Source organism: Callithrix jacchus, chromosome 10 (genome assembly GCF_049354715.1).
Source record: "Callithrix jacchus isolate 240 chromosome 10, calJac240_pri, whole genome shotgun sequence".
In the NCBI taxonomy this organism is placed as follows: Eukaryota; Metazoa; Chordata; class Mammalia; order Primates; family Cebidae; genus Callithrix; species Callithrix jacchus.
The window spans coordinates 65,687,115-65,710,145 of NC_133511.1; the positions used below are offsets into that span (position 1 = coordinate 65,687,115).

General features: G+C 47.6%; 1 protein-coding gene and 1 pseudogene across 10 annotated transcripts in view; both read left to right on the forward strand.

Moving 5' to 3' along the window:
* Nucleotides 1-8,595, forward strand: part of ARRB1 (arrestin beta 1) — a 96,783-nt gene extending 88,188 nt beyond the window's left edge. For 5 of the 9 annotated variants that reach the window (XM_035265420.3, XM_035265423.3, XM_078340237.1 and 2 more), the window contains 2 exons: nt 966-1,017; nt 2,402-8,595. In XM_035265420.3, coding sequence (XP_035121311.1) covers nt 966-1,017; nt 2,402-2,513 — 164 coding nt within the window. In that variant the 3' untranslated portion in view covers nt 2,514-8,595. Of the gene's footprint in view, nt 1-965; nt 1,018-1,168 lie in introns of all 9 variants that reach the window. The other 4 variants (XM_078340240.1, XM_078340241.1, XM_035265431.3 and 1 more) reach the window with 2 other exon arrangements.
* Nucleotides 3,399-8,595, forward strand: LOC118145787 (uncharacterized; annotated as a pseudogene). The gene has a single exon (XR_004731238.3). The product of XR_004731238.3 is annotated as an uncharacterized LOC118145787 (transcript).
* Nucleotides 8,596-23,031: the final 14,436 nt, after the last annotated feature.

Sequence of the window (23,031 nt, forward strand, 5' to 3'; positions counted from 1 at the left end):
ATGGGAGAGGGAGGCCAGGAGAGGAGGAGGGAGCTCATTGGCCATGCTTTGAGCCTCTATCTTGCACTCAGGCATGGGCTGGGTCCCGTTTGGAAGTAGGGGAAAGGGCTGCATGGATAAGATGACTGCTGGACACCATTGTCATGTTTTTCTTCTTCTTCTTTTTTTTTTTGAAACAGAGTCTCTCTCTGTTGCCCAGGCTGGAGTGCAGTGGTACAATCTCAGCTCACTGCAACCTCTGCCTCCTGGGTTCAAGAGATTCTCCTGCCTCAGTGTCCCAAGTAGGTGGGATTACTGGAGGCTGCCATCATACCTGGCTGATTTTTGTGTTTATCGTAGTGACAGGGTTTCACCATGTTGGCCAGGCTGGTGTTGAACTCTTAACCTCAGGTGATCCTCCTGCCTCAACCTCCCAAAGTGCTGGGATTACAGGCGTAAGCCACCGCACCGGGCCTGTCATGTTTTTCAAGTGATACCAGATTTGTCATATTTCATTGAATCCGAGACTTTCAGTAGAGAGAGTCATCATAGTAGGTACGATTAGGAAAGAACTTGCATGGCTAACCTGTGCAATGCCGTCAATGGTAAGACACTCCAAGTTCAGAGATGTTAAAATGTGAAGGAAAAATTTTTAAAAAAGTTGTCTTAGAGTTGGTGAAAGGCATGCATGCAAGGAATTAACGTAAGTCATGTTGGAGACCTGTCAAAAGGAACAGAGGTCTGGAGGATTTTCTGCTCTTCTGGGGCTGCAGCGGGCATTTGGGCCCTCCTGGTGCCTTCCTCCCTGCCTTCCAGATAATTTGGGGTGTTTTAAGACCAAGAATGAGTCCTCCCCTCTCCATTCCCCTTTTTCCTTCGCCCTCCTCATGTTAGTCTGGTTGTCCCAGGGTGGGGACCTGTGCCCACTTGCCCCATGCTCATCCCTCACTAACCCCTGGACGTCCTGCCCACTGCCCTGTGTTTAGTTCCAGAGAACGAGACGCCAGTAGATACCAATCTCATAGAACTTGACACAAAGTAAGCCGAACCCTGCCTGCAGACATCCGGGTGGGCGGGCCGTGAGGGGGGCACAGGGTGGAGGGGGTCATTTGCATATATGCTTATTAACCCCTGAGGAGCCACTGGTGTAACCCCATCTGCTGAGAGCCGCCTCTGCTCGCCTCTTCAGCAACCCGCTTGCCTGCATGTGACTTGAAGGACCCTCCGTGCCTGTTCCTCTTCCTCCTGCCTTGGTGGGGTCTGTCTTCCTCCCTGGTCCTTGCACGTCCGTCCGTCAGTCCGTTCGTCCATCCACAGCGCCTGCTCGGCTCACACAGGGCTGGTTCGTGGCCCTGGGCTCAGCTCTCCTGTCCTGCCCACGCCAACCAGTGGAATCAGGCTGTGGGGTGGGCAGGGGACTGGGGATCTTGTTGCTTCTGACTCTTGAGGACCGATCGATGTGGATTTCCCTGCGGTCAAAGGCCATCGAGTCACCGGACAGTTGCCAGAGGGGGAGGACTGGGCCGACTGTGTGGACCACCTCCAGGGCCAAGCAGCTTTCTTGCTCCAACTCCAAAGCCAATCTTCCCTTGTCCCCCGGGAGAAATCTGGGGTGTGGAGGTCTCAAGTCACACCATGAGAATGCCCCATGCACTAGCTGAACTCTGTTGGGCAGGAGACCTGGTTGGACCCCTGCAGGTCCCTAAGTGGACATATTTAATGATAGAAGGGTCTCGCTGTTCTTGAAGGCAGTCCTCAGTCCTGAAACCCCATTCAAGTCTCCCCCTTCCTCACAAACAGGTCCTCTGCCCTCCTATTTAGATTCACCATCCTCCTACCCCATCCTTCTCCTGTCCAGGATCCCCCATGGTAGAATCTGAGCTGACACTTCCTGGGAGAAAGGTTCTTCATGGTCTTCTCTTCCGTTAAGCCAAACCACACCTTTCTGTCCAAAAACAGGAATGCTTCCTAAGGGTAGTTGTCTGGGTGGTGGGGTGGCATTTGCCAGGCTATTCTCGGGGGATACAGAACATGCTGTGAAGCTACTGGTGGCCTGGCCTCTTGCAGTGGGAATAAGTCCTTCCTCTGGCTGCAGAGCCACACTGCTCCCCACACCTCCTAAAGAACCAGGTTACTTTTCTAGCCCTCATGCACAAGAGTCAAATTCATGCCTCTCTCTGCCCCTTTTATGACTGGCCCGAGTCCTGATGTGACCGTCCCCACTGCCACAGGTGGCATCCACATGTGCCAGCCAAGCAGGCCTTTCTGCTCATGGTCAGCTCCAGAGCCGGAGACCTCAGAGATGGTGGTTCTCTCCCTGGCCCCAGAGCCACACTCTGAGTCACATCTGGCCGGGCCTCTGGATAAGCCTACTCTCCCTGCCCCTGCAAACACACCACGTTTTCCTTGTCTTTCCCACCAGTGATGACGACATTGTATTTGAGGACTTTGCCCGTCAGAGACTGAAAGGCATGAAGGATGACAAGGAGGAAGAGGAGGATGGTACTGGCTCTCCACAGCTCAACAACAGATAGACGGGCCGACCCTGCCTCCACGTGGCTCCAGCTCCACTCTCGTGCACTCGGATGCTTATTCGTCTTCCCATTCTGGTTTCTCCTCCCCTTTGTTCTTCCAGTTTCTACCAGGGGACCCCCGTGGCCTTCCGGATCACGGTGATGAATCTCTGGGCTCAGGATTGGCCCCAAGTCACCATGCCAACAGGACCACAGCACTCCAGCTTCACCCCATCTCTGCCATCGCCTCCCCACTCCCCTTCTTTACATGCTGTCTCCCAGAAAAGCTTCCAGGGCTCTGGCCTTGGAATTGGACTTGAGATGGGGAGCAGGCAGGGAAGGATGGGGCATGTGTGTGGTGAGCATGAGGGCTTGGAGGGGTGGGGATGAGGGCTCAAGACATAAGGGAAGATGTCCATGGTCCCAGGTGGTTAACACGGTTCTGGCAGCTAAAAGATGACACATTGAAGGCCACCTCCTGGCTGGGAGGGGCAGAACTGTGGACAGATTCTCAATGCCTTTTTGGAGTTCTGACCCACCAAAGACCTTCCACCTTCACCTGCCTTTCCACCCAATGTCCTCATGTCTGATACCGACATTGGTGAAAGTTCGTAGACCCCAGGAGTGCAGAAAAGCAGCTGGACTGACTCCTACCAGCAGTTACCTAGATTGAGGCAACCTGCGTGGACTCGCCCAAGTCTATTTCAGTAGTCAGGATGTGACATCTTAGCTACCTTGTATTTCATGTGCATGGGCCTGCAGAGACATGCACAGAGAAAAAGGCAGAGGGAGGGAGGGAGGGGGTCTTCAGCAAGCACCAGCCCCCTGCAGAGTGAGCTGAAGCTCCTGAGGAGAGTTCCCAAAGTTGGGGGCACTCGGAGATGGGGGCAGGGGGAGGGGAGAGGGGAGTCTGTCTTATGTCCCTTCCTTATGGACTTCACATGGTCATGCAGGAAGCAAGGCTGGGGATCCAGCGGGGGCCGAGGCCACTAGTATCTCCCGCTTTCCCCTGCCATTCCCCAGGGCTGGACTGACCCTGTGGACTGGGAGAGAGAGCCTGAGGCCACCATGCCACAATCAAAGGGGTTCCTACCCCAGAAGCTGGCAGCATCCGTTGAGATATCCTCACCCAAAGGGAAGGAGGCTGCTGGGGCAAAGAAGCCCCTTCTTTTCTTGGGGAGTTGATGACCTCCAGTAGTTCCCAGTGTCATGGGTACCCAGTACACACATACTGGTATTGGTGTGATTAAGACCTGGGGCATTTCCTGGGGCAAGAGGCCAGATGGGAGACGAGGTAGAAAGTGTTAGGAGTTATCTTCCTTGCCTGGCCTTTGAGAATAACTTGCTGTGTGACCTTGGACACGTTCCTTCCCCTCTCTGGGCCTCAGTTTCTCACTTGGTAAAGCAAAGAGCTTGACCAGATGATCGCAATGGGCCCTCCTAGCTCCAGCCGCCAAGAATTTGTGAACATTAGAGCTCCTGGTCTGGTGAGTGGAGCGAGAGCTGCAGACTGGTCTCTCTGCCTCAAGAGGGGACTTATTGGACCTCAGAGGTGACAGGGCCCTATGGAGCACCAACTGCCCTGAACCCCACCCTCTGCCCAGGACTGGGAAGGGAATTGATGTCAGGCTGTGGCCATAGCTAGTATGAGTTGCTCAAGGAGGGACAGAGCATGTATTTGCTGAGGCTTAGCTGAGGGGCTTGTGACAGGTCCTCCAGTACCTCACAGCCCCATGTGAATGCAGACACCCTGAGGTTTACCCAAGCAAATACATTGATTAGCAGGACAAGAGCTCTTTCCTCAATTTCTGCTCCCTTCCATCTCTGTCCCATACTTGTCTGAAAAGAGAGACAAAAAAATCTTATCCAAGTGTGATCTCAACCCTTTACAGTCCAGCACCTCCTGGGGCAGGCAGTGTGATTATTTCCCGTGGTGAAACCACCCGTTTCACAATCCTGGGGCAGGCAGTGTGATTATTTCCCGTGGTCAAACCACCCGTTTCACAATCCTGGCAGTGCACCTTCTGAGTCTCATGACCACTCAACCCAAGGGACCGCTCTTCCCCAGACCAGAACCAAGTCAGCTGGGGCAGCGGTACTCCCCAGGCCAGTCTTGAGGACCTAGCAGCAGGTGTCCCAGCCCCTCTCAGAGCTTGCTGGGCAGGCTGCATCTCATCTGGGCAGGCACAGAACTGATGAAATGCTGGAGCAATGCACGGCAAGCATACGCCCTCCAGTGTCTTCCTCTGAAACCTTTGGGGCTGACACAAGACCCTTTAGTGTCCGGGATGACCCCTCTCCTGCAGACCTCTTCCCCTGTTCCTAACGCATGCATGGAAGAGGTTTGTCAGGCTGGTTTCCCGAGCCTTCTCTCCACCTCAGCATGATACTCACTCTTGGGTTTAGCCTAGTGTTATGTAGCAGATTTCTCCAGCTGCAGGGAAGCATCAGAGCACTTTTTTTCCTCCTAAGCCAGGACTGCACAAGGCAATGGTCAAATTTAGTTGAATCCAGCCTAACCATCCTTTGCTCAGCTCTATGACTCAGCTCTACGCCAAGCGCAGGAGACACAGAGATGGGTCAGTCTCAGCCCCTATCCTCAGGAAGCCCGTGGTCAGGGGAACATTGTAGGGGGAAGTAGTAGAGGGTAGGTCTCTTTAGGGCTCTTGGTGGCTGCTGGTCCCTATGGTGCCTTGATGTGAATTAGAAGACGGTGCCCTTTCTGGGTGGATTCAGACCCACACTAGACTGTGCAGCTTTGTGAGTGACACACAGGTTAGGTTTGGCACCCCTTGCACCATGGCCAGGTGCCCTGCTGCATGGCCATGTGCTGTAGCCTTGAGGGACACACAGACTAAAGAGGCTGTGTTTCCTTCAGCCTCTTCCTGGAGAGGAAGGCCTGGGTCATCTTTCCAAGCTTCTGGTCAGCTCCAAACACCGTCTCCCAGCCTCCGAACACGGCCGAGCAAGCGCTGCTCTGCAGAGCCCCTTTCCATTCTGAAGTCAGCCTGCCCAGGTGAGACCTTGAAGTGAAACTAGGGGTGGGGGAGCTTCACTGGGCCCCCAGGCACCAGCCCACAGTATTGATGGTTTCTGTGCCAAGCATTTGGGGTGGCATAGAACTTTGCGCTGGCAAAGTCATCCCTCACTGGGACATTGCAGCGCTCCCTGTGGGTGGCATGTGGATAGCGGTCTGGGCAGGAAGGAAGAACATGCCCCAGGGAAAACCCACCAAGCAGAGGGCCAGCTGGACCTCCTCAGCATTTCACCGGGGGGAAGAGTTGAGTCCCCATGAAGATGAGGACTGAGTTATTTGGCTGCACCCTCCTCAGCCTCAGAGCTCAGACCCGCTAGAGTGGGTTCACCTGGTTGTTGGTTTTGTGGGAGAGTTCCTGACAAGCTGGTTCCCATGTGGTGCAGTCAGAGGAATTCTGTCCTGGAAGTCCCCAGTGCTGCCTCTCAGTCCTGGCTGTCACCAACCACCTGGGGGACTTGGGCAAGCTACTCGACCTTTTGAGCTCAGTTTCCCTAACTGTAAAATGGGACTGTAATCCCTTCCCTGCCTGACGCAGGAATTGTTATGAGGCCCAGATGAGATGAAAGTCAGCGGTCGGGGCTCTGTACATTGAAAATGGCTGCACAGGTATGGCCCTGCCACTGCAGGGATGGCCCAAGGTCACACAGGAAGTTTGCTGCAGGAGGAGCCCTCCCCACCAGTCTTCATCTCTTGCCCTACTTCTCACGTAGGCAGATGTCAACAGAATGAGATACAGCCAGTTTGGCTTTGATGACCCAGCTGAGAGTAGACACAATTCAGGAATATCATGCCCAAAAATAGTGGTCCCAGCAACCAAGACACAGAGGGAAGACATGGATGCTGTCAGTGATTGATGGATGGGGACATCTTGGACCCTCCTCAGCCTGGTGTCACTCACATCTTCCATCTCTCAGACCCTACAGAGGCCAAGAGGCCTTGGCTCTGACCTCAGGTTAAAGAGCGCATCCAGCTCCCAGGCTCAGGGAGTGGAAACCACCGCTATTCCACCGCAGAAATCTAAGGGCAAGGAGAAATAGAAATTGCTTGTTCCTTCCTTGAAAGTGTAAGGCCTCTTCCAGGATCAACTGGAGCCACCACAGCTTCTCGGCGACATTGGGAGGGCTTCGGGCCCAGGGAAAATCCAAGCCTTTTGCCCTGAGAGCTGAGCCACAGGGGATCCATCCCCCAGTGGTGTCAGCGGCCCAGAGAAGTGGCTTCTCCTCTGCCAGTCACTGGGGATGGATGCTCCCCACCCATTCAGGAGGAAGGGGTTAGGCCCCTGTCTTACACTCTTACAGGGTCTCATGGACATAGGCCTATGCCTATTCTGATACAGATATTTTTTAAACTCAATAAGGACCAAAACAGACCCCTGAACCCTCATGTATATGGCCTGCATTGGGCCTGGTGTTGTGTCCTCCTGGCCCAGGCAGCTCCATGACTTCTGCCCTCCCTCCTGGACTAAAGTGGCAGGATCCCCATCTCTGCCTCTTCCCTACAGGGTCACTGCACAGCAGCTTCAAAGAGAGGCCCTGTTGAAGGGGAAACATCTTCCCCGCATCATGCTCCCAAGTCCTCACCCCAAAAGAAGTTAAAGCACAGGTCCGTGGGACCCATGGTTCGTAGACACCGACAGTGGTTTTCAAACCAGGTGCTGTGGAACCCCTGGTATTCCACAGAGCTTTGTCAGGGGCTGCTAAGGTGGGAAGATGGGAGTGGAGGCAAAGGATAGGTTTCCAGCCCTCCTCCCATTTCCACCTCCACCAGAACAACTCTGCTTTTATGTCTTGCCAACTGAGATTTCATTTTCAAGCTTTCTTTGAAGAAAAACTTCAAACCACCATCTTGAAGTTTGATCTTAGACCAGCAAGCACAGGTTCTATTCTTGCTGTTCATGTTGGAATGGCTCCAGCACTCCAGCATTCCAGTACAAAGTGTCTTTGCATTGGAACTTGGGTCACAGACCCAGGCCCAATCATTTACACACACACACACACACACACACAACACACACACACACACAATTGATGGTTTTTCTAGCCAACCCACCCTGAAGCTCTGGCCAAGGTTTGATTTGGACAGGGGACTGGCCCTCAGTGGGGATGGGTCCCATGGGGATTTGGCTCATGAAGTATGGGGAGCTCTGGAGCAAGGAAACAGCCTCAATCCCCCGCCGAGGACTTGTGTCTGCATCCCTGTGTGGGGCCCCACTTTCCTGGCCCAGGCCCAGTGGACAGCAGGAGAAGCAGGGTGATGAGAGAGAGGCTAGGGTTAAATTCATCTTTACATAAAGCCAGTAGGATGGAAATCTTGGCTTACATAAAAGACAGACTCAGGGAGGATTTTATGACAAAAGTCCCTCCTTTGATGGCAGGATTCCCCCAGGAATCCTGGACATTTTGGTGAGACCTGGACCAGCCCTTGGCACAAAATCCTGCCTGCCCTGTCCCCCACCCACCACCCCCAGGGAATTCTAGGTGAAAATGTGGAGCTCAGGGCACAGCAAGCGCATGACATGGGTCTACTACATTGGTCTGAGTGTGTCCTTAGTTTCCCTGTGTGTAAAATGGGGCTAGTGTCAGGCTCTTCCCACCCCACTGGGACGATTGCAAGGGTCATAGGAGAGGTGGATATGGTGGTCATATGAGGTGGTGAGTATGAGAGGTAGGTGACTCACAAACTTGGGATATGGTCCTGACCTCTACGGTAGATGAGCAGAGCACTTGGGAACTAGCATAGGAAGTGCCGTCTTCTTGGGCATCTCTGCTCAGTGTTAAGGTCTAGCTGCAGATGCTGTGGGACCTGCCTCTTTCTATGGAATGGGAGCCTGCATGGATTGTGTCCTGGGGCGGGAGTGAGAGATGGCTGAGAAGAGTCTCCAGGTCTGTGGCCCTTTTGTTGAGTGATTATTTTGTGCCACTCTCATTCCTGGACCACCTGCCAGGTTTATCTGTTATACCTGTGGCATTCTTATTATGTCAGACGAGTTATTATAGTTTATTCAATTCTAACAAATGAACAAAAGAACAATAAATAGGAGGCCATTAAAGGTCTTTTGTGACAGAGGATGCTGGCTGTGCTTTCATTTCTGTCTCATAAGCCCATGGCAGGACAAAGACGAAGAAATGCTGGCCTGCTGCCCGGGACTGGCAGATGGGACTCATGACTGGGTGTTCTCTTCCCTTGTTATGCGTGGGTGTTGTCTTTCCTTGTCTGTGGCCCCAGCTCCAGCCTGGTCCTGGCACCCACTTCTGGAGACTGCCAAGGACTTTTCTCCTGTCCCTCTCCTGCCACTCTTCAGCCTTATGGCCTTGGGAGGCTGCCAAACCAGATACCACTGGACCTTATGCCCATGGTTTGCTCCTAGGGTGAAGCCACCCTGTCTTCTATCTTTGGCATCACTGACCACATCAGCTGGAGTCCTTGCTCCAGCCCCAGTCCTGGTTCTTGTTCAGTGCTCATCTCCTGCTCTGCTGGGTCTTCCTAAAGTCACCTCAGTTTTCTAAGACTTACCTGCCACCTGGTCTAACAGAACATATGGGAGGAAAAAGGATATCAGTGAGAAAGAGTCGATGTTCCAAACGCTAATGTGTCTATTAACACAAAAGGAAAACACCCATGTGTATAAGATGACTTTCCTAGAAAATTAATTACATATGAATAATATATATATATATATTTTGAGACAGAATCTCAATCTGTCACCTAGGTTGGAGTGCAGTGGTGCGATCTTGGCTCACTGCAACCTCTGCCTCCCAGGTTCAAGAGAGTCTCATGTCTCAGCCTCCCCAATAGCTGGGATTACAAGTGTGTGCCAACATGTCCATCTAATTTTTGAAGCTTAATTTATACATTAGGTGCAGTAAGAGATTAACAATAATAATAATAAAATAGAACAATTATAACAAATGCCAGCATCACTACTTGGCACTTTGGGGCCAATGTTAAGGTAGCATACGCAACCAAGGTACACCAGACAAAACAACGATTTCTGTCCCAGGCAGGAGAGAGTGGGTCAGTGTGAGATTTCATCACACTATTCAGAATGGTGCACAGTTTAAAACTTGTGAATTATTTATTTCTGGAATTCTCCATTTAATATTTTTAACTGTCATTGACTGCAAGTAACTGAAACTAGGGAAAGCAAAACTGAAGATGGGGGCAACAACTGTAACTATAAAAATGTGACTGGCTGGTCGCAGTGGCTCATGCCTGTAATCCCAGCACTTTGGGAGGCTGAGGTGAGCAGGTCACAAGGTCAAGAGTTCGAGACCAGCTTGGCCAATATGGTGAAACCTTGTCTCTACTAAAATAATACAAAAATTAGCCGGACATGGTGACATGCGCCTGTAATCCCAGCTACTTGGGAGGCTGAGGCAGGAGGATTGCTTGAAACTGGGAGGTGGAGGTTGCAGTGAGCCGAGATTGTGTCACTGCACTCCAGCCTGGGCAACAGAGCAAGATTCCGTTTCAATTAAAAAAGAAAAAAATGTAACCAATTCTGAAGGAAAAATACAATCAACAGATGCCAACTCTAAGATGACTCAGATATTGGAATTATAAAAGATTTCAAAGTAGCTGTTATAACTTGAAGTAGATGGAAATAGTTGTTCCCAGCAGAGATATAGAAACTATTAAAAAAGAACCAAATGGAAATTTTAGAACCGAAAAGTACAAATCTGAAATTAAAAATTTATTGGATAAGCTCATAGCAGAATGGGTATGACAAAAGAAAGAGTCAGCGAATTTGAATATAGATCAATAGAAATTATTATCTGAAAAACAGAGAAAATAGGTTGAAAAAATTAACAAAGTCTCAGAGACCTGTGGATCAGTATCATAAGGCCTAATATTTCATGTCACTGGACTCCCAGAAGAGAGGAGAAAGGGACTGATGGAGAAAATAATGGCCACTAACACCCCAAATTTGGTAAAAGACATAAATTTATAGATTCAAGAAGCTGTGCAAATCTCAAATACATTAAACTCAAAGAAAATCACATATAAACATAAATAATCAAACTGCTGAAAACCAAGGAAAAATTTAAAAATTCTGAAAGCAGCTAGAGAAAAGGACACATTCATGTATTTTCTTCCATACAAGTAATGACTATCTGAATGCAGATTTCTTAATAAAAGACAAGGAGGCCAGAAGAAAGTGGTACAACATCTTTACAGCACTAAAAGAATTGCCAACCCAGAAATCTATATCTAGTGAGAACATCCTTCAAGAAGAATGCAAAATAGATTAGCAGATGGAGGAAAACCAAGAGAATCTGTCACCAGCAGATTTACTCTAAAAAAAAATGCTCAACAAAGTTATGTAGTTAGAAATGATGCCAGAGATAAACCCAGATCTTTAGAAATTAAGAGCAGCAGAAATGATAATTATCTGGATACATTTAAAATGCTATATTTATCATTTATCCCCTAATCTTCTTAAGTTCTTTAAAGTATTTATTATTGTTTTTTTTTTTTAATTTGTTTGTTGGTTTGTTTTTTGACAGGGTCTTGCTCGTTCACTCAGGCTGGACAGGCTGGAATGTAGCGGTGTGATCGTAGCTCACTGCCACCTTGAACTCCTGGGTTCAGATGATTCTCCCACCTCAGCCTCTTGTGTAGCTGGAACTACTGGCATGCACCACCACACCCAACCAATTTTTTGTTGTAGAGATGGGACCTTGCCATGTTGCCTAGCCGGTCTTAAACGCCTGAGCTTGCTGGGCACGGTGGCTCAAGCCTGTAATCCGAGCACTTTGGGAGGCCGAGGCGGGTGGATCACGAGGTCAAGAGATCGAGACCATCCTGGTCAACATGGTGAAACCCCGTCTCTACTAAAAATACAAAAAATTAGTGGGGCATGGTGGTGCGTGCCTGTAATCCCAGCTACTCAGGAGGCTGAGGCAGGAGAATTGCCTGAACCCAGGAGGCGGAGGTTGCAGTGAGCCGAGATTGCGCCATTGCACTCCAGCCTGGGTAACAAGAGCGCAACTCCATCTCAAAAAACAAACAAACAAAAAACGCCTGAGCTCAAACGATTCTCTTGTCTTGGCCTCCCAAAGTGCTGCAAATACAAGCATGAGCTACCATGCCTGCCTTATTACTGTTGAAAAAAATATATTAACATTGATAGGTTTACCAGTGTTGATGAAATACATGTTAACAGCTATAATGGAAAGCTCAGTGGGGGCAGATAAGCATATTTGTTTTCAAAGCTTCTATATTACATGTGAAATGGTGAAATGGTACGATGTTAACTCTAAGTAGACTGTGAAAGGTTATATATATATATTGACCCTACAGCAAAGACTAAAATGGAGCCAGACATATAGATAAATTACAATAGTGAAAAAAAATTAATGACACACTAAAAACATCCAGGTATTGTAAAAGAAGACAGGAAAGTTGAAACAAAAGAATAAAAAATAGGTGGACAAACAGAAAAATAAAAGTGGTAGACCTAAATACAACCATATCGATAACTACATTAAATGTAAATGAACTGCGTGTAACAAAAGATAGAGATTTCCAGATTGGATTAAAAAACAAGAGCTGATTAGTGGTCTATAAACATATTTTAAATGTAAAGAAACCTACTTTAAATATAAAGACATAGATAAGCATGTCTTTATGAAAAGAATAAAAAAGATACACCATGCAAACAATAATAAAAAGAAAGCTGAAATGGCTATATTAATATCAGACAAAATCGGCTTCCGTACAAGAAATGTTACCGGGGTAAAAAGGGACGTGTAATAATAAAATCCATTTACCAGGAAAAGGTAACAACCCTAAATGTGTATGAATCTGATCGTGGTGCTTCCAGATATACAAAGCAAAATGTAATAGAACCGAAGGGAGAAATATACAAATCCACAACATTCCTCCCTCAGTAATTGATGAAACAAGAAGACGGAATATTAGTACAGGAAGACCTGAACAACAATATCAGTTTGACCTGATAAACACTACAGAATATTTCATCTCTAAAAACAACTGAATATGCATTTTTTTCAAGTGTACATGAAACATTCTCCAAGAACTATTTTCTGGGCAAAAAAATCTTAACAAATTTTAAATAATTTGTATGTTTTTTATTTTAAACTTTTAAAAATCTTTCTTTTCTGAGGCAGGGTCTCACTGTGTTGCCCAGTCTGGTCTTGAACTCCTGGGCTCAAGCAATCCTCCTGCCTCGCCCTTGCAAAGTGCTGAGATTACAGGCATGAGCCACCACACCCGGCCAAATTTAAATGAATTCAGATCATAAGTATGTTCTTTGGTCACAGCAGAATTAAATCAGAATAATAGAGAGTTAATTGGAAAATTTGGAAATGTTTGAAAATTAAGCTATTTCTAAATGGGCCAAAGAGGAAATCAAAAAGAAATTTAGAAAATACTGTGAAATTACACCAGAAAGGAGCATCCATTTCAGGTCGGAGATGGGGGCGGGGGAGAAAAAAGAAAGAAAACACTGTGAATTAAAGGAAAATAAAACAAATATCTAAAATTTGGGGATTCAGCTAAAGCAGTGCTTATCTCAACAGATGCAGAAAGACACTTGACAAAATTCAACATCTGCTCATGATTTAAAAAAGCAAAACAGCTCTTAGAAAACTTGTTAACCTGATACAGAACATCTATGAAAAACCGACATTTACTAACATAGTTTTGGGTGAGAGACTTAATACTTTTCCTCTAACATTGGGAACAAGGCAAGGATGACTACTTTCACCACTCCTATTTGACATTATACTAGAGGTCCTAGCCAGTGCAATACGGCAAAAAAGAGGTACAAAAGTCCTACTGATTACAAAGAAGAAATAAAATAGGGCCAGGAACAGACGCTCGATAGCCGTAATCCCAATACTTGGGGAGGCCGAGGCAGGAGGATCACTTAAGCCCAGGAGTTTGAAACCAACCTGGGCAAGATGGCAAGACCCCATCTCTACAAAAGCTTTTAAAAATTAGGCATGGTGGTGCATGCCTGTAACTCCAATTTCTCGGAGACTGAGGTGGGAGGATCCCTTGACCCCAGGAGTTCAAGGTGGCAGTGAGCTATGATTGCACCACTGCATTCCAGCCTGGCAACAAAGAGAGACCCTGTCACTAAAAAAAAAAAAAAAAAACAAGCAAAAACCAAAAAAACGAAAATGGTCTCTATTCAGACTTCTTGATTATCTACATTAAAATTCCTGAAAAGGCTACTAGAAATAATAACTGAGTTTAGATAGGTTGCAGGAAACATGATTAATACACAAAAATCCCCCCACTGTACTTCTGTAGAGTAACACTGAACAACTGAAATAGAAATTTAAAAGATGATGCCATTTATAACAGCACCCAAAACTGAAATACTCAGAGGTAAACCTAACAAAATATGTGCATGATCTCTATGCTGAAAAGTAAAAAGTACCGAAGAGAAATCAAATAGACCCAAATAAACTGAGAGCTAGCTATGTCATGTTCACAGCTAAATGACTGTACAACCATCTTATGGTTGTACCATCTTATGTTGTACAATAATTTATCCGTTCAATAGCTGAAGAATAGTTGGGTTGTTTTCAGTCTTAGATTCGATGCAATACAAATCAAGACCTCTGTAGGATTGTTTTTAAGACATAGAGAAATTGATTCCAAATTTAGAAAGGTAAAAAAATCTAGAATGGCCAAGCAATTTTTATAAAGAAGAAGAAAGTTGAAGGACTCTACTATCTGGTCTCAAGACTTACTAGGAAGCTACAGTAATCAAGGCAGTGTGGCAGTGGTGAAAGAACAGACACCTAGATCAATGGAACAGAACTGGGAATTCAGAAATAGACCTGCACATAGATGGTCGATTGATTTTCAACAAAGGCACAAAGGTAATTCAATTGTTGCTTTCAACAAATGGTTTTGGCAAAGACAAAGAGGAACTAGAGCTCTCATACACTGCTAGTGGAAATGCAAAATGGTACAGACACTTTGGAAAACAATTTGGAAGGTTCTTACAATAAATTTAAACATACTTACTATCATATTCAGCAGTTCCACTCTAAAGAAAAAGTGACTGGGCACAGTGGCTCATGCCTGTAATCCAAGCACTTTGGGAGGCCAAAGTGGGAGGATTGCTTGAGCCTAAGAGTTCAAGACCAGCCTGAACAATATAGTGAGGCCCTGTCTCTACAAAAAAGAAGAAAAAAAAGTGGCCAGGCATGGTGATATATGCCTGTGATCCCAGCTACTCAGGAGACTGAAGAAAAATCGCTTGAGCCCAGGAGTTCGAGGCTGCAGTAAGCTGTGTTCATACAAATGCACTCCAACCTGGGCAACAGAGAGAGAACTTTTCTCAAAAAGTAAATTAAATAAATAAGAAATAAAAAGTGACATTCCTTCAGAAACCTGTACATGAATGTTTACAGTGGCCATATTCATAGTCATCAAAAACTGGAAACAACCCAACTGTCCTTCAACTATTGAATGGATAAATGATTGTACAACCATATGATGGAATACTACACAGCAATAAAAATGAACACACTATAACAATACCTGTAACAATATGGATGAGTTTCTACTGCATTATGCTAAGTGAAAGAAGTCAGATTTAAAAGGACAAACATGTATGATTCTACTTATATGACATTGTGTCAAAGGCAAAACAACGGGGACAGAAAACAGACTAGTAGTTGCCAATGGATGAACCTGGGGGGAGGGTTGGCTACAAAGAAGCAGCTGGAGGGGTGTTGGGGGGTAATGGAACACTCTATATCTCAATTGTCAAAACTCAGAACAAATAGGGTGAACTTTACTCTGCAAAAATTTCAATAAAAATAATTGGAACAATTTATAGCTCACAATTGCAAACAGTATTTATTGGGCATGTACCATTTCCTGGGGCCTGTGCTGGCCCTGTAGACACTAAGATTAAATAAGACAATCTTGGCTGGGCTCAGTGGCTCACACTTGTAACCCCAGCACTTTGCAAGACTGAGGTGGGCAGATCACTGGAGGTTAGGAGTTCGAGACCAGCCTGACCAACATGGTGAAACTCTGTCTCTACCAAAAATACAAAAATTAGCCAGGCATGGTGGTGGGCACCTGTGATCTCGGCTACTCTGGAGGCGGAGGCAGGAGAATCCCTTGAACCTGAGAGGTGGAGATTTCAGTGAGCTGAGAATGTGCCACCGCACTCCAGCCCGGGTGACAGAGCAACACTCAGTCTCAGGAAAAAAAAAAAAAAAAAAAAAAGACAATCTCTTCCTTCAAATTGCTGACAGATTAATTGGGGGTTAAAGGTTTGGAATTGCTGATGACAGGGGGCCTATTGTGTAGTCACACCATGCCATGAGGGCACCAAGGAGAGGTCTTATGTTTAGCTAGGGTGGCTAAGATGAGAATTAGGCAGGCTTCCGGGAGGAGAAAATGCTTGAACTGAGTTTTTTTTTTTTTTTTTTTGAGATAGAGTCTCACTCTGTGGCCCAGGATGGAGTGCAGTGGTGCAATCTCTGCTCACTGCAACCTCCACCTCCCAGGTTCAAGTGATTGTCCTCCTGAGTAGCTGGGACTACAGGCACATGCCACCATGCCCAGCTAATTTTTGTATTTTTAGTAGAGATGGGGTTTCACCATGTTGGCCAGGCTGGTCTTGAACTCCTGACCTTAGGGATCTTCTCACCTTGGCCTCCCAAAGTGCTGGGTTTATGGGTGTGAGCCACCCCACCTGGTCTTGAACTGAGTTTTGAAGAGTAAAAAAGAATCAGGTAGGCAAGGAGGAGCTAAGGACCTTCCAGGTAGAAAACATAGCACATGGGGAGTCTCAGGGTGAGACAAACTGGGGCCTTCAGGCAGCTGTAAAGACATCAGAATGACCAGAGTGAAGGGAGCTGGGAGAGCTGGCAGGAGATTGGACTAGTGGATGGGGGTTACAGATAATCAGTTAAAAAAAAAAGCTATTTCTTTTTTTTTTTTTTTTTTTGTAGAGATGAAGTCTTGCTATATTGCCTACGCTGGTCTCCAATGCCTGTCCTCTGATCCTTTTCCTTCAGCCTCCCAAAATGTTGGGATTACAGGTGTGAGCCACTCACTGCACCTGGCCTCAAAGAGCTTGATTTTATCCAGAAGACAGTGGGACAGGTTTTAGGAAGAGTAAGGAGAGGGATCAGATTAATGCATTTTCACTCCAGCAGTGTGGGATCAGAGGGGGAAGATTCAGGCTGGGAGACCAGGGAGGAAGCTGGGCAGGGATGCAGATGAGAGAAGTCAAGGCTGCGACCAGGTGGGGAAGGAGCCTAAGACAGTGTGGGGAGGTGAAGGGACAGAGTGGCCAGAACTTGCCTTCCACCCGATGTTTGAATATTTGGTCTTAGCACTTTTGCGCTTGCTGCTGCTTCTGATTGGATTAATCTTTCCTAGATTCTCTGCATAGATCATTCCTTCCCATTCTTCAAGGTGGGTCGCCCTCTTGGAGGGGCCTTCCATGACTTACCCCATGTTAGAAATAATAGTTTGTTTTAAACACTTTGTTTAAAAGGCTTTTTGCTAGAAGCCCTATACTATGTAGCTGTTAAACATGCTTACAGGCACATAGTACATTCCGTGTCCTTGTACTTTAGTCAAAATATCTTTGCTCACAGCTATGTCCCAGCTCGAAGCCTATACCCCTTCCTTATTTGGACTTCCCCTTTTTGCTTGCCATTGCTTTTACCTGCTTAGAAAAGTTTCAAGTTATTAGTTAATCGGGTTTTAGTTTAAATTGTGAGATCTGGCTCCAGCCAGCAGAGATCCGACACAGCATAAGGACAACCCCAAATACATAAGAAATAAATACGTCTGCTTTCCTTTGTTCGTTGTGCTCTTGTGGCAAGATTGCTATGGGAGTACCCTTTCTGCAGGAAGTAAAAAGAATTGCTTTGCTGAGAGATCCTTTGTCCCAGTACTAAATTTGTCTTTGCAGCAGGGAGCATCTATTTCCAACATCCCATTCAAAAGAGACCCCTCCTTGTCACTCACTCTCACATCACCCTGCTTATTTCTCTCACAATAAGTACTGTTTGTTTATTTACTTGTTTGTGGTCTGAGTAAGAACAGGGCTCTGGAGCAGAGCCTGAGTTCTAAGCCTAACTTGGCCTCTTATTAGGTGTGTGATCTTGAGCAACTTATTCATCTCTATGTGACTTAGTTTCCTCATTTGTGAAACAGGAATAATAATAACTGCTTCACAGAATTGTCATCAGGACAAGATGGATAAATAAAGGTAAAGTACCTAGAACAATCCCTGGCACATAGCAAATTCTGTATGTGTTAGTTACTACTATTATTGCTTTTTAAGAGCAGAGACCTTATTTGTTTTCTTCCTTTTTAAAAAAATTTTTTTGAGACAGGGTTTCACTGTCACCCAGGCTGGGGTGCAGTGGCGTGACCTTGGCTCACTGCAACCTCCACCTCCCAGGCTTATGCAATTCTCCCGCCTCAGCCTCCCAAGTAGGTGGGACTACAGGTGCACACCCCTGCGTCTAGCTAATTTTTGCATTTTTTTTAATAGAGATGGGGTCTCGCCATGTTGCCCCAGTCTGGTCTTGGGGCCACCTCTTCTGAGGTCAAGCGATCTCCCAAAGTACTGGAATTACAGCCCTGACACACCACACCCGGCACTAGTTTTCTTAAAAATTGTATCCTCATCTTAGCACAGTGCTTGGCACACCGCAGGCACTTAAAAACTTACACACTTGCTGGATGGATTGTTGACTGAATGAAGAAAGGCACTTTCCCTTCTTCACCAGCAGATGGCGCGTGTGTGCCAAGAAAAGTTAAAGCTGGCTCGGCTCCGACACCATGGGCCAAGAGATGCCGCTGCAGCTCCCCGGAATGAGAAATCAAGACTAAACCAGGGGCAGGCGCTGCCCAGACAAAGCCCGGGACAAATATTCCAAATGGAGGGCCAGAAGCTGTAATTGTATTAAAAAGCCAAAGTTGGCCAGGCACGGTGGCTCATGCCTGTAATCCCAGCACTTTAAGAGGCTGAGGTGGGAGGATCACTTGAGCCCGGCAGTACGCCCGGCAGTACGCCCGGCAGTACAAGGTTACAGTGAGCTATGATAACGCCACTGCATTCCCAGCCTGGGTGACAGAGGGAGATCTCATCTTATCTCGTAAATAAACAACAAAAACCCAAATAAATAAATGCCAAAATTAAGAGACTGAGACTCAATTGTGTTTTGCATGATCACATATCCTGAAACTGCATTTTCTTTCTGCTCGCTCACTTTGCAGACCAAGGAACCAGCTATCCTGGAATCTTATATCATCGAACCCTCAGTTTAATGAAGTGGGGGTTGTGGGAGTCAAAGGAAGCACCCATGCAATGTGCAGAGAGGGAGGCCACAGCGTTCTGCGTGATGCCTCTTCCTCTGTGTTATTTCTGTGGGGCAGGGGCTAGGACAGCATTCACCAATCTCTGTGCACTGTGACTGGGGCCCTAAAAGTGATGTGGGAGCTTCTGTGATGCAGACAAGAGGCTAGAAAACCAGTCAGTACAAAGAAAGGTCTCGACGGTACAGCAGTTGAAGAAAGACGGTGGGGTCCTAAAGACTGGGGTACTCTTGGGCTGTGTTGAGTGCTCCCTGTGCTGGGGAAGGTATCCTAGGCAGAGGGTACCATGTGAGCAAAGGCACAAGGCATGGAAGAGCTGGGCTCCATTACTAACATCCTCGCAGTTTGGTGCTGCTGGAGAATAGGGTTCAAAGAAGGGGAGTGTGTTACTTATTTATTGCTGGTAGATTTGCTGGTCTAGTCTAATAATCTAGTACTTTTTCTTTTCCCTCCAGGTCTTCTCAAAAGTCATTGAAGTCCAGGGCCCAGCAGCTTGGTACAGTCCTAGTTTATCATTATTATATATTTTTTGAGACGGAGCTTTGCTCATTGCCCAGGCTAGAGTGCAATGGCATGATCTCAGCTCACTGCAACCTCCCTTTCCTGGTTCAAGTGATTCTCCTGTCTTAGTCTGCCACGTAGCTGGGATCACAGGCATGCACCACCACACCCAGCTACTTCTTTGTATTTGTAGTAGAGATAGGGTTTCACCATGTTGGTCAGCCTGGTCTCCATCTCAGGAACTCAGTACCTCATATAATGCACCCGCCTTGGCTTCCTAAAGTGCTGGGATTACAGGCATGAGCCACCATGCCCAGGTAGTCCTAGTTTACTCTTGCTCAATTGCAATAATTAATAGTGGCCCCTTTCACTCCCAAGTTTGCCAGCTTGGATGATCCCCTAAGTTAGGAGTCTCCCCTGTGTTTCCATGATCACAGTGACCTGTGTGGTCACCATATTGATTGAGAACAGGAACAAGATCCGGTTCATCCGGATGAGCCCTGTGCTCAGATGACAGACGCTCAGGAACAATGAGTTTAATGCCCGGGACCTCAGAGCCTGGGGCTTCAGACAAACCCCTTTCTCCTCTCAGGGAGGGTAGATATGACTTTCAGCAGGGCTGCTGCTTGCAAGATGCTGGTATAGGGCTCCTGAGGCCTGCTGGGAGCCGCTAACAGGCTGAAGAGTCCTTCCAGCCCTCCACGGCTCCCTTCCTTGTTTTCATCTGCAGGCTACCACAGGCTTGGAGCTGGCTCCTGGATGCATTGAGATAGCAAGTTAGGAGGTGGGGTGGCTCTGCCATATGCTCAGACCCAGGGCATAGCAAGGGCAGCCCTGGGTGTCCTGGGCTCGGGATCTATTCCTGACAACTTGTGTAACCTGGATGGCCTCCTGCAGGCTCTCAGCCTCAGTTTCTCCACCCATTCAATGAAGGGTTAATTGAGGGTCTGCATGGGCCTGGCCAGCTCCTGGAAAATCACCCTGTGGCAGTGCTGAGGGAAGCAGGTGGGGGTAGTGAGGCAGGGGTGAGGGGTGGAGAGAGGACTCTGAAGGCAGCCAAGTGCATTATTAGCACAGGAATATTAACTGCCCCCATCACTTTTCCTAGTCTGGGAAAGGCCATACCCATAAATTAGGGCTGAGAGTCTGCCAGGCAGTGGCTTAATGAAGAAGGAGATGGACTTCAGGGAGAGTAGGCAGTGCCTCCAGAGGTCACAGGTCCAGCCCCAGCCCGGACAGAAGGAACCTGGAGCCAGAGGCAGGCAGGGGTGTCCGAGGCCACAGTGTCAGGATGGGCCAGGAAGGCAGGGGCCAGTTCTGCGGTAGTCACTGCTGAATCCTCAGACCCTGGCACATAGTAGGGTCTCAACCAGTATTTCTGGCTAAGGATCAGGTGTCATGGCAAGTGAGGAGTGAGGTGCTGAGTTCAGACTCAAACCCAGTCCTCCCGACTCTAGCTAGGTCCTCCCTGGTTCCCACCCCAGATCTGAGGGTGCAAGTAGGCACGGGGGCTTGGAAGTGAAAGACTTCTCAAGGAGACGTCTTTGAGAGGCAATTTCATGTGTTCATGAGGTCACGGAACCTGGGAAGTCTGCCCCGTTCCTCCAGGTGTGCAGCTGGTTTCATGTCTCCCATGTTTCCTACAGTCACACACATCTGTCCTCTCCTGCTGTCTGCTATGCCTGCTCTTTAAGGGGACAGCCTTGAGATAGATTTCTCCCTCCATCATTTGGCTTCTGCAGGCAGGCCCCAGATCTCTGGGCCTCTGCCCACCTCACACTCCAGCAGCACCCCCAGTGTGTGATTAGAGGAAGAAGCCAGCCATTTAGTGGGGCCCTGGCACCTCTGAGAGAGAGACCGGAGTGAATGATGTCAGGGAGTCTGGGCAGGGCCAGCCAGATGCCCCATCTCACTTCTTCCTGCAAGGCTTCTCCGGGACCCCTCCCTTTCCCTTCTCTCTGCCATCTAGCCACGGCTTTGATCTGATTCCTCTCTGTGTCTCCAGTGCCCAGTATGAGGCCACGCACTAAAAGGATGGGCAGAAGGAAGGAACAACCAGGCTTCACAAGCGGGAGGCGCAGTGCAGCTCCCTGCCTCCAACCCCTCCCCCATCACACCTCTCACATCTCTCTACCTTCCTGACTTTTCCTCCGAGGGCAGAGGTCCCTCTGGTGCTTCCCAGTGGAGAATGTGGTGAACGTAGTAGGTCCTCCCACCTACCCCCCAGCCTTTGTTAGCCTTCAATCCTCAGACTAACAAGATCTTCCTGCCTCCAGACCTTTGCAGAAGTTGGTACTTCTGATCTTTCTCTGTTCAGCAAACTTCTACTCATCTGCCAAAACCCAGTTCAAATATGACTTCCTCTAAGAAGTCTGTCTAGGTGGGGTCAGGGCTCTTACTCTGAGCTCTCATTATTTCATGGGATTTCTTTTCTCCAGATGTTGATTACTTGTGATTCCTTCCCTGGATTGTTAACTTTTCTAGGACTGGCACAGTTCCATTCAGTAAGGGCTGAGTGAATGGCTGGGTTTGTAGAAGAGGTGAAGCTGGGGGCCCTGGGCCTTGTTGGTAGCCCCATAAGGCTAAAGGCTGCTGACAGACAGCAAGGAGGATGGCAGCCCAGAGAAGATATTTAATGGGGATTAGTGAATGATACTAAGGTTAAACACCAACTGGCCTGCAGTAGACACTCAATTAGTTGATTTTTGATGACTACTGATTTGATATGTCTTAGCAGTAGGTCTCATATACATCTTTAGAGCTGAAGAGACCTACAGATGTACAGATCACCTCCTCAGTTTCAAAGATGTGCTCTCTGGTAATGTAGCTTAAGATCACAGTAAGTTCTGGGAAGTCTGGCAAATAAAACCTGCTATTAGCTATAGGCTTGTTGTCAGCAAAAATCTTTGAGGCTTTTATGAGTGCTACTGCTAAACTAAGAATTTAATCAATAGTTATAAAAAATCAACTAACATGCTCTAACTTGCATTAGAGATACCATCACTATATTGTCCTGGGGGACTGCCGGGCACCCTTTGAAGGTCATTGACAGATGGGACTTTGTCAAGAGAACTTAATCCTTTCTCATGAAAAATGACTGGGAGAAGCCGTAGGGAGCATGCCAGGAAAAGACAAGGAGCCCCATGCACGGTCTCTGAATTGTGAAGAATGGTCCTGGGCTGAGGGGTGCTCCTGGCCCCATGGCAAAGCTGGGGCTGTCAGGGAGTCCCAGGCAGGCTCCTGGGACACTGAAAGGAGGGGAGGGAGCAGGCCTCCCATCATGAGACGATGCCTCCAATTGAGATGCTCAGACGGCATCCCACATTACCTCTGTAGTACTTTTCAATAGTTAGAAGGCACACATTCTAGAATTATATGGCCCTAAAATTAGATAATGCCAGAATTCTAGGCTTTTGCCCTATGGTTTTCGGCTCTGTGACCCTGAAAGCGAAATAATCCAGCCTGGGGACCTGGAGGTCCTCCTGGCCCAGAACCCACCAGACCCCTGCTTCATATATCTCAAGGAGTCATTTCATCCACACCCCCACCTCACAGCCTCTCACATACCCAATATGCAGGTCTTACCCTCTGGCCAGGAGAGTGTGACATGACACGAGACATAGGAGCTTATCTGATAATTCATCAGAGACGTTG